The sequence below is a fragment of the Delphinapterus leucas genome, chromosome 3, assembly GCF_059928025.1.
Source record: "Delphinapterus leucas isolate spDelLeu-1000000601 "Yukka" chromosome 3, BTC_Dleu_Yukka2, whole genome shotgun sequence".
In the NCBI taxonomy this organism is placed as follows: domain Eukaryota; kingdom Metazoa; phylum Chordata; class Mammalia; order Artiodactyla; family Monodontidae; genus Delphinapterus; species Delphinapterus leucas.
This window is the reverse complement of record NC_143131.1, coordinates 2,770,077-2,780,516: the sequence shown is the minus strand read 5'-3', so window position 1 is coordinate 2,780,516 and position 10,440 is coordinate 2,770,077. Positions and strand designations below refer to the sequence as shown.

The window sequence follows — 10,440 nt, the reverse complement described above, 5'->3', positions numbered from 1 at the left end:
GTGACTGTTAACACGTTCAAATAGGTACTTAACTTCTTGGGATTTAAGACACTGGACAGAGCCTGAGGATCAGATGGACAGAAAGAGTGACAGCAGATGAGTGACGGGGCTGGAGCTGGGCCGGAGCCCGAGCCCCCTGAGCAGCCACGTCCCCCCTGCCCCCGGCCCCCGGATTCTTCCAGCCCCCGCTGTGGTCCCGCGGGTGGAAGGAGCATGTGGCGGGGGCCCGGGAGGGGACGCCACCTTAAGCCACAGTCCTAAGTGAACCTGTGTGAGAGAAACAGCTGTGCGCGGCATCCTAGAGAACAACACCCTTTATTCGGCACTAGAGACAGAGTCCGTGCCACCGAGCTGCCCACGCGGCCCTAGTGGCAGGACTGCCGGAACTGCAGGCCACAGTAGCCACACGTCCCCGTCTTTGTTTCTTTGTCCTGGAAAATTCAAAGGGAAAGATCTCCTATTTCCGTATTCTACGTCAATCTAGAGACAGGTAGACCTCAGACACTAAAAGCAGACACTGGAAACACACAGCCAACCAGGGGCGCCCACGGAGCTCCGGGGTCACTGCCTGACGCAGGACGTGGCTGTGCCGGAGGCCCTGGGTCCAGCCTGCTCCACCCAGACTCGCTGGGGTTGCAGGCTCCCTGCCCTGGAACACACGGCTCGGTCCCCGTCCCCCTCCCGGCCCTCGAGCAGGGGCCTGGAAGGACTGGAGGGTGGGGCGCGAAGCAGAGGCCCACCCCTCAGGGGTGGGGTCCAGCCCGGACACAGCAGCAGGGGCAGCGGGTGGGTCCTGCCCTGTCGCAACACCACGTGCACCTGAGCTTTATCCCAAGGCATCCTTCTCTGCTCTAACAGCCAGTGTACTGGTCTCCTTCTCAAAGGCTCTGTGCGTGTAGTTATCAACAATGCAAACGATCACACAGGCACCGACACCACGGTTCCCTGGGAAAGACAGATGCCTACAAGTCGAGGGAAAGCAGTGCTGGTGACACTAAGGGTGTTGCACAGTCAAAGCTGCCCTGGACACGCCCTTTGTTCAGCCCCTGTCCTATGGTCTGTGGGCAAGGCCGAGTGGGAGAGGGTGAGGCCAGCAGGGTGAGGACAGGACAGAAGGACGGGGGTCCGGGGACGGGTGGCACGTTACCAGGTTTATGTACACTTTGGGGTGGCCCAGGGCTCCCCCCCCGCCGTCACACGATATCACTCGACTCTCAACTTGGCTCACAGGCTGCTCTGCTATCAGGTCGATGGCAAAGTTCTCATTCACCTGGAAAAAGACAGACAGGAGAAGCTCGTACAGACAAGCACAAACACTGGACGCTCTCATGGAATTTAAATCAACGTAGACCGCCCCCCACATACACGCACACACTGCCAGCAAAGGCACGTTCTGTACCGTTTCATTCAAATATTATCAGTGTAGATCCTCAAAATACACAAGTAGTTACATACATGTACACACACCTTTAACTTTTCATTTGGATATAATTTCAAACTTACAGAAAAGCTGCAAGAATTACAACAGTACAAAGAACTCTCCTTTGTCTCTACCTGGATTCACCCTGTTAACATCCCGCCCCACGTGCAGCGTCACCTGTTCTCTCCTGGCCCTGCCCCACTCTCCCTCTCACACGTGCACACGGACACACACGCACACACATGCTCTTCTACTCTATCTGCTGAAAGAGACCAGAAGCAGCAGCTGACCCAGGGGCCAGGAGCCACGCTGTCTCCATGACCACTTCACTCTGGGGACCGGGCTCTGAACTAACAGCTGGTTCGGGGTCCCGAGCAGGAAACGTGACAGATGAGGCTGAGCCACGTTGCGACGGAGGGAAAGGCAGCCTCAGACTACAAGGGCTGCTCCACGTGGGAAACTGGAGCGACGACGGCACCATAACCACAAAGCACGGAAACACAAGATGCTTGACCCCGCGCTTCCACGGAGATGCTCTAAATCCACTGACTTCCTTACTGGAAGGAATCAACTCATGACTTTCAAGCTGGTAAAAGAAGGGAGAGAGCGACGCATTGCTCCTCCTTCCTCGGGGAGCCAGCTTCTCTCGGTGCAGGTACTCAGCTGGGAGGCACAGAATGTCGTCTGAGCTGAGGAAGCTGGAGATGCTCACCCACAGCAGCCAGAACCGGAACCAGAACCGGAACTGCCACGCATGGCCCGGCAGAAGCCCAACGTTACGGGCAGCGGCTGGACCTACACACAGACCCCAATCTGTTCTGATGGGGCTGCGGGATTCCACCCCAGCTGACACACTCAGGGTGCAAAACAGCAAGATCATCTCGAAGGTCCCCATCTCTGGGGGCCAAAGGGTCACGGGGTTGGAACACGGTAACAGAGGACAAACACGGCCAGCGGTGGGGCCCACTCTCCCCCTTCCAGACTTCTCTGCGGACAAGCACGCAGATGAAACACTCAGGGTGTAAACGCTGCCCGAGGTCACGGTGACTCTGGCTCCGTGAGTAACCCCAGTATCTGCTCATCACGATGGTGAGAAGTGTTGTGCCCCGTCAGGCCCGGAGGACCAAGGCCACGTGGCTCCCACGTGCACCCAGAGGGGCCCGAGGCTGCAGTGAAGAGAAGAAAACAAGGATCGATCTTCACAAACAACGGCGGGAGGGGCCCTTAGTTTAGTACAATTTGAGGACAATCCACTTGCACCCAGGAGCACCGACCGCGGAGCAGAGCCCTCCCACCCGCTGCCACCGAGACGCCCAGCGGTGCTGACGTCCTGAGCCCGCAGAGCGGGGGTGACACTCCTGCTTTTGGAAAGCTGTGTCGGCTAGACATGATGCCATCCCAAAGCTTTCCCTGGGTTTCCTATTTCCGGAAAGGGAGCAGGGAGTGAGGAAGTGCAGCCCCCTCGGAACACACGTGGCTGTGTTGTCCCCACTGCTGTCCACGCCCGGGGGCCCCGCGCCCCGAAAACGGAGCCCCACAGGGTCCACCCGACCGACAAACACGGCACAACAGCCATGCTAACCAACTTCCGGGCCCAGCACCACCTCCGCCTGAGGATGCCGCGGGCGCCCGTCACTCACGGGCAAGAAACGTCGGCTTTTAATTCCACGTGTGTAACCGTGAAGTAACAAAAATACTTCCATCGCCGCAGAGGAACAGGAGGTCGGCTGGGCCCTTAGCCCCCTCCGGTGACACAGGACCGCTGCAGGCCGACTGCTGCCCCTCCCCGGGGGCGGCGGCTGGGCCCCGTTCTACATGAGCATCTCCTCTCCACAAGGCCGGCCCTAGGCCAAGGGCCGTGGGCTCCAGGGCAGGCTCGCTGCAGCCACACACGGACGCTTCCCACCTTTCCTGCGAAGGCGGATCGACCGCCCAGCTTCCTGCTCTCCTCGTTCCTCAGACTAAGAACACGTTCAGCTTATTTCTTAAAATTCACCCAAATGAAACCGTAGAGAGTAAGATCGGTGGTTGTCAGGGGCAGCCACGCTGGATACGAGACGCCATGCACCTGTCCAAACCCACAGAACGTACGACCCCAAGAGTGAACCTACCACATAAACCTAAACCACGGACTTGAGTTAACACAACGTATCAGTATTCAGTAAGTGTTCAAACCTGTCCCTTCTCACAAAGGCAGCGCACTCAGACAAGAGGAGAATAACAGGGACACTGTGGAGGGGGGAGGGATATAGGAACTCCTACTCTCTGTGCAACCTTTCAGCATGCCTAAAGGTCTTTTAAAACAACAGTCTCTTGGAAACCAAAAAAATTTTCAAATACTACTGAACGCCAAACTTTTGTCGCAAGAATGAAAGCCGGAGAGACCTGCTGCACATCTTACATGAGCATGGGCCCCTGGACGCTCACGATCTCGGACAGGAAAAGGCCCCAGAGATCCCGAGGGGGGAGGGGTCAAGGGTTGCAGCTGGTTCAGGACTGCGGTGAGCTGACGGTCTGAGCGAGGCGACATCACCAGCACTGCCCCCTCCATTCACACGTTACTGGCCTCACGAACTCTGGAATGTCTGGTTCGGTGTTTAAGTTGCTCCCTGATGTCTGTCCCCAGCGAGGGCAATCAGAAACCAGAAGCCACGGTAGAATTCCCAGGAGAGAGGAGTGTGACAGGCTGAGATGGAAAGCCAGGGGCAGGGTCGACCCCAGGGCTTCAGGACGCACCTGCTGGAACTGCTCCATCCAGGGGGCCAGACTCCTCACCCCACGACACCCTCAAAGTGGGAAGTAGGAAACCAGACCCTGGGGATGGACAACGTAACCAAGGTCAAAGGGAGGGGAGATGCGACTTAGGGACAGCTGAGGGTGGCAGGAAGAATCAACAGGCTGCCTGAAGGGGAGAAGTGACGCCAGGTGACTGCTGGGGAGGGGTGGAGGGAGGCCTGAGCCAGGGCGGTGAGGACTCCCTCTGAGGTGGCAGGCACGGGAGAGAAGCAGGCCACCGAGGCGAAAGGATTCCAGTGTCCAGCGGTTGCACTGGTGTTTCAGACCCACTCAGGGAAGACCCACCCATGTGCTGTCTTCAGCTTGTCAGCGAAAGTCCCTGAAAGAACCAGCCTAATCTATACACTGTGAACCACGGAAAACATACTCCAAAAAGTGACTGAAAGAGTAATTTTAAAACATTGATGTGACTCTGCTTTAACCTGAGAGTCTCGCAAGTATAAGGCACAGAAGTGAAAGAAAAGGTCACTCCCATTTACACGTAAGCTAAAACTATACGCACAAGATGTCGTGTTACATATCTCAGGGGGAAAAGACCAAAACAGAACTGGACGTGTTTAACATGTAGAAGAAATGCAGAATTCCAGAGATTCTAGAGTGCTCACAATTTGGGGAGAATTTACTTAAATTTTACAGATTAGTATTTATTTCTTCTTCGTTATAAAAAGTTTTAGAAAGCTCACCTCTCTTTTGCCAGACCTTTCACTCACCTCTTTCTGACGACCTACAAATCGAACTTTCCTGTAGTCTTTATTGCCATAAACCTGAAAAGAAAAAGACCGTATGTGATTTTTTACGGCCCGATTCCGTATCTTATACCAATCATAAACGTTTCAGGAAATGTGTTTTCTTAACGTTTAGGCCATTCACGATCACACACACCAGGAGTAAGCGTAGCTGCGCACCCAGGGGCATTTTCCAGCAGGATTCCTAACGGGACGTCAGGCAGTAGTCTGAACTGGAAGTAGCAAAAGGTAGGGAAGGAGCAGAGGAGAGGAGTCCTGGCGGAGGGGGACACCCGCCTTCGATCCCAGAGGCCCCGGAGCTTCCTTCCTCTCTGAACCTGCTCCGTGGCCTTTTTTAGCAACACAGGTACTCACTCCCTCATCTTTGGGCTGAGGATCATAGCCTAACGCCGGGTTTGTATTTCAGTAACTCGACAGCGGACCCTCGAGTTACTAAAATGTGGTATTCAACATTCCACAAACAGGAGATCGGACGCACAGAATTGCTAATTTCTGACTCCACCGGAGTTCTCCCCACAGTAACCAAGGCGCTACCCCGGGATCACAGTCTTGTATCCGAGTTCGCTGCGAGGACGAGACCACAGTGGCTGCAGACAGCCCCTCGGTACCCCTGCGGGTAGTGGGCCCGGGGCCCCGGACGGAGGGGGAGACCGAGGACGGGACCGCAGGCGCTGGGTCTGGGGCGTCTGGGGCACTGGGGGACTGGACTGCGGGTACGGGGCCCCGGGCCCCGAGGGGCTGGACCGTGGGACCCGGGTGCTGGGCCGGGGGAACAGGAGGGACCGGGGTGCTGGACGACTGGACCACGGGCACTGAGCTTGGGGCACAGGGGGCACCGGGGCGCTGGACCCGGGGACACGGGGGCCGAGCCGGGGCTCCGCCCACCTGGGCGCCCCGAGGGGGAGGGCGCTCTCCGCGCCGCAGGGGTTACCTGGCCGGTGTGCGTGACCTTCTCCCCGGCCGGCGAGGTCTGCACCCCGAAGCACCTGGCGGCCCCGGGCAGGCTCCGCGCCGCCGCGCCTCCCCGGCCCAGCAGCCTGAGGAAGGTCACCGCCGCCGCCATCTTTCAGGCTGACCTTCGACCCCGCGCACCGACGCTCCGAGCGCCGACGCATGCGCACGGCGTCCGCAGGGACAGCACCACCACCCCCTCCGCCCCCGGCCCGGATTTACCTCGCCCGGTGAGGCACGCACGCGCGGTGCGGTCAGGCAGGTGCGGCCGGCTGGTGCAGCGGCGGGCGGGGGCTCAGCCCGGATAAGGGGGGACGCTCCGCGCAACCTTAGAACTTAGTGATGCTCCACTTACCAGGGGCAGGGCAGGGGAGGATGGAAACGGAAGATGCAGTGCTTACCTTCGATGGTAACGGATAATCATGGGGAGTTAATGTTGAATGTTGTGAATGTTGGAGATGAGTCCTTGCTTAGAGGAAACTGGAAGTACATCATGTTGGACAGAGCGCATTTCTTTGTGGTTCTGGGGTTTCTGCAGCAGAGCCCAGTGAAACTGCCAGTAAAGCGCAGCCGACGGCATCCCTCATGCAGGTTAGCCCCGAAAGGCCCGCTGCTCTGGAGCACACCTGAGCAGGACGCTGGCTCGCGGCCCCGGCCCTGCTTCTCTCCTGCCCCTCATGGCCTCCTCCAAACGGCCTGTGCAGAGACCCGTCGGGATGGTCAGCTCACACGGCCAGCCCCCGATGGGCGATGGCGGTGGGCACAGGGAGCAGTCCCAGAGCTGGGGTGGAGTCGCGCATCCCACTGCCCAGGAGCTGAGGGCACCCACAGCCTGGACTCCAGGGCGGTGTGGCGATGAGAGGCGACAGTGCCCAGAATACCTCCCGGATCGGAAAGGTGTCCACGGACGCATGCTCAGAGGCAGGCCCGAGCTCACCTGGGCAGGGGCCACAGCTTGCAGCCGGGTCAGGGGTGCGCGTGCGGTGCCAGGGCGGCGCGCAGGTGCACCCCGTGTGCAGCTCACCTTCGTGTGCGTGGAAAGTAGTTGTGTCCACGCAGACACAGCCTGGAAAGACATGTGTGGCGATTTCACTGTGGAATCTGGGCAGTGGGTACGTGGGTGTTCGCCATCAGTGTCTTTCAACTTTTCTCTGTGTTTGAAAGTTTTCATAATAAGATGTTGGAGGAAATAAATTTAACTGCAGTCAGTTAGAACCAGGGCCTATTACCATGCGTTCCCCTGAGCCTCGCCACATTTCTCCCAGGATGTCCACTTAATACAAACATGAGATTTTTCTAGATTTTGTTTTGACATTGATATTTATCAGCTTTTTAAAAAGTCTACTTGGTTGTGACTTCTTTTTCATTCAAAATACCTACTTTTGTTCCCATTTTTCATCCCTCCCCCGCCCCCGGGAGCGCCCCCCAAACCTTAGCCGCCCGGTGGCCCACAGGGCTGGGGTAGTCCCGGGAGGAGGGCGCAGGGTCCCGAGAGTGGGGGGCGGGCTGGGTATGCAGAGGACCGGGGAGGGGAAAGGCAAGCAGCCGGGGAGGAGCCCGGCGCTCCGCCTCCCGCACCCACGTGGCTCCGCCTCTGCTCCCAGCCCCGAGGGGACCGCCACGTGACCCTGCCGCCATCTTCCTTCCTGGCGGACACTGCGGGCGACGGCATCTCCGCCCCACTGCGCAGGCGCTACCGAGGGCGCAGGCGCAGGGGCTGGGGAGGCGGGCTGCTGGGGAGCCCGGACTCACTCTTTCAAGGTGGGGGTCGTGGGGTGTTCCGGGGGTCCCGAGGGGCAGGGGAGGCGGCGGGGGTTCCGGGCTCAGGAAGGGCGCGTTCTGGGGACCCCTGGCCTCGGCTTGCCCGGGTGGGACGCGGGCGGAGGTCACTGCGGTGGGAAGCGACCGCACGGGTGATCCCTTCTAGCCGGGCACCGTTCCGGACCTCGTGCCCTCTGCTCCAGCCCGCGGCCCGGCCGCCACGGGGTCACGTGGACGCGGGCCTCGTCTGGCCCCGGCGGCCGGGTGGGGGTCTCGGCGCCGGGCGGAGACACGGTGCTGCTCGCCGCTCTCGTGCCCTCCCGGGAGGCGCGCAGATTCCCGGACCCGCGGCCTGTGTCCCAAGGGCAGGGACGCGGGGAAGGAGGTTTTCTCGGGGGCAGGACCGGCAGCTGTGACAACTTTTCCTCTTTCTCCCTAGATCCAGCCGCGACATGGCCACCGCTCTCCTAAGGAAAGTGGTTTCCGCCGTGGGCCCCCTGCTGCACCTGGGTGGCCTCCCGTTCTCCTCGCTCGCGCCGTGCCACCCGCGCGCCTGCCGTCAGGTCGGTGCGCCCCCCAGCCCGGCGGCCGCGCTCCTCTCCGCGCGCCTGGTACTCGGCCTGCAGCAGCCATCCCTGGGCTTCAAGACCAAGGGCGTCCTCAAGAAGCGGTGCAAGGGCTGCTACCTGGTCAAGAGGCGCGGGCGTTGGTTCGTCTACTGCAAGACCAACCCGAAGCACAAGCAGAGACACATGTAGCCCTCGGGCTGGGAAATCCCTGCCCGGGAGACGGTGCTGCCTCGTCGAAAGGAAAATAAAAGTAAACATTCTGTAGCCTCCGTTCTGCTGACCTTCGGGTGTTGTGGACTCGGCGGCCTGCGTCTCACCTCCTTGTGGCTCAGGATCCAGCCAAGCCTGAGACCCACCTGGGAACGTGTCCTTCTTAGCTCCTGCGCAACCTGTGTTTGCGCTCGGGCAGAGGACCGAACATCGGGGGGAGGGAAAGCTGGCTTTATCCCACGTCAGAATGCAGGTTCTTTAGAAGACCACCCAGTGCGTTGGCTCTCTCTCGGCCCTGTCTCTGCATTCAGCCACACTGCTGCTTCCCTGTGGATTCAGACACGTGTTCTCACCATTCCCATCTCCAGGATAAGCAGGGAAGGCCGTGATAGCAGTCTTTAAGTCAAGGGAAATTTAACTTGTTTATACATACATAAAGGTATTTTGGGCATTGATTAAATATGTTTGTCATCCTTAGTCTGAGACTTGAGAAGTGTGTACGCACACGTGTGTCCATGTGTGCATGGGTGCAGTGTGCATGCATGTGTGAACTGTGTGCAGTGTGTGTGTGTGTGTGCACACGTGTGTGTGCAGTGGGTATGAGCTGCTGCTGTGGACTCTGCAGACTGCAACCTGGAGCCAGTGGTACGCAGTGTCCTGGTGTCGCCTGTCACGGGGTTACAGCCTGATGAGTTTTTGAATCATCCTTCTCTCCTGGGGTTATCAGCCTCTGTTTGACCTAAGATAAGAGCATGACCAAACCCCTTGCAGCTCATCTACTTCCCGATACCTGGATGGACCAGCATTTAGAGCCCTGAGATTGCAGCACAACAGAGAAGTCGGTTTAGGTCAGAAGGCAGCAAATTACAATCCACAGGCCAGATCCAGCCTGCAACCCATTTTTGTAAATAAAGCTTTATTGGAAAACAGCCAAGCCGTTCATTTATGTTTTGTTAAACCTACAGCAGCCAAAGTAGTAGCTGAGTAGTTATATCAGAGACCTTATGACCTGGAAAACCTAAAATATTTACTATTGGGGCTGTATTTGCAGGAAAAGAGTGCCAATCCCCTGTTTAGATCATTAAATAAGTTTCGTATCCTAGGATTTGACTTCACTATGACACAACCTACCAGAAACATTTCATGTTTTCTCTATTATCCATATAGTGAGAGAGATCTTTGTATACACTGGCCAGGAACGAGTAGAATCTGAGATTTAAATACTATTTATAATGGCACCAAAACCATGATATATTTAAATAACAAGATTAGGCATGTTCTGTATACTTAGAATTGTAAAACACTTGGAGAATTCAAATAAAATCTAAATAAAATATTGACATTAGAAGACTATTACTGTCAGTTCTATCCAAATTGGTCTACAGACTCAATGTAATCCTGATTTTTATACGATTTTGTACAAAATGTCATGGCTCTTCAAAATTTTATATGGAAAGCTAAAGCAAGTAAATAGCCAAAAGAATTTTGAAAATGAAGACTTGGAGGACTCACACTCCCTGATTTCAAGGCTCACCATACATAAAACCACAGCAGTGAAGACGGTGTAGTGCCTGTGAACGTGTACACACATAGCCCAATAGGACCCAGCAGAGTGCTCAGAAATGGACCCACACATATGTGCCTAAATGATTTTCGAAACAGGATTAAAGGCAATTCAGTGTAGAAGGGATAGTCTTTTTACACATGATTCTAGAAGACTGGATTTCCATATACACAGAAGAAACTTCACACCTTTCACCTTATACAAAGCTTAACTAAAAATAGACCATAGGCCTAAATGTAAAGCCCAATACTATAAAAACATGGGAGGAATTACATGTGAATGTGGGTTATGCAAAGACATTACACCAAAAGCATGATCCATGAGAGAACATTGTTAGATTAGTTCTCATCTAGGTTACTATCTTCTGCTCTTCAGAAGACACTGTTAAGTAAATGAAAAGACAGGGCAAAAACTAGGAGAAAA

At 56.4% G+C, this 10,440-nt stretch overlaps 2 protein-coding genes across 5 annotated transcripts; one reads left to right on the top strand and one right to left on the bottom strand.

Annotated features, from left to right (window-relative positions):
* Window positions 1–299: 299 nt before the first annotated feature.
* NDUFS6 (NADH:ubiquinone oxidoreductase subunit S6) lies at window positions 300–6,051 on the bottom strand. 2 transcript variants are annotated; one of them, XM_022581344.2, is made up of 4 exons: window positions 5,894–6,040; window positions 4,927–4,980; window positions 1,148–1,270; window positions 300–431 (listed from the first exon to the last, which is right to left on the bottom strand). In XM_022581344.2, the coding sequence occupies exons 1-4, from the start codon at window positions 6,023–6,025 to the stop codon at window positions 366–368; spliced, it is 375 nt and encodes a 124-aa protein (XP_022437052.2). In that variant the 5' UTR covers window positions 6,026–6,040; the 3' UTR covers window positions 300–365. The 2 variants fall into 2 exon arrangements, with proteins under 2 accessions (XP_022437052.2, XP_089764780.1); XM_089908654.1 differs by lacking the exon at window positions 300–431 and adding an exon at window positions 438–945 and having other exon boundaries at window positions 5,894–6,051.
* Window positions 6,052–6,089: 38 nt separating this feature from the next.
* Window positions 6,090–8,913, top strand: MRPL36 (mitochondrial ribosomal protein L36). Of its 3 annotated transcripts, none has more exons than XM_030761451.2 (2): window positions 6,090–6,175; window positions 8,114–8,913. In XM_030761451.2, exon 2 carries the CDS (start codon window positions 8,127–8,129, stop codon window positions 8,430–8,432), a length of 306 nt encoding a protein of 101 aa, XP_030617311.1. In that variant the 5' UTR covers window positions 6,090–6,175; window positions 8,114–8,126; the 3' UTR covers window positions 8,433–8,913. The 3 variants fall into 3 exon arrangements, with proteins under 3 accessions (XP_030617311.1, XP_022437050.1, XP_030617310.1); XM_022581342.3 differs by lacking the exon at window positions 6,090–6,175 and adding an exon at window positions 6,267–6,504; XM_030761450.2 differs by lacking the exon at window positions 6,090–6,175 and adding an exon at window positions 7,564–7,674.
* Window positions 8,914–10,440: the final 1,527 nt, after the last annotated feature.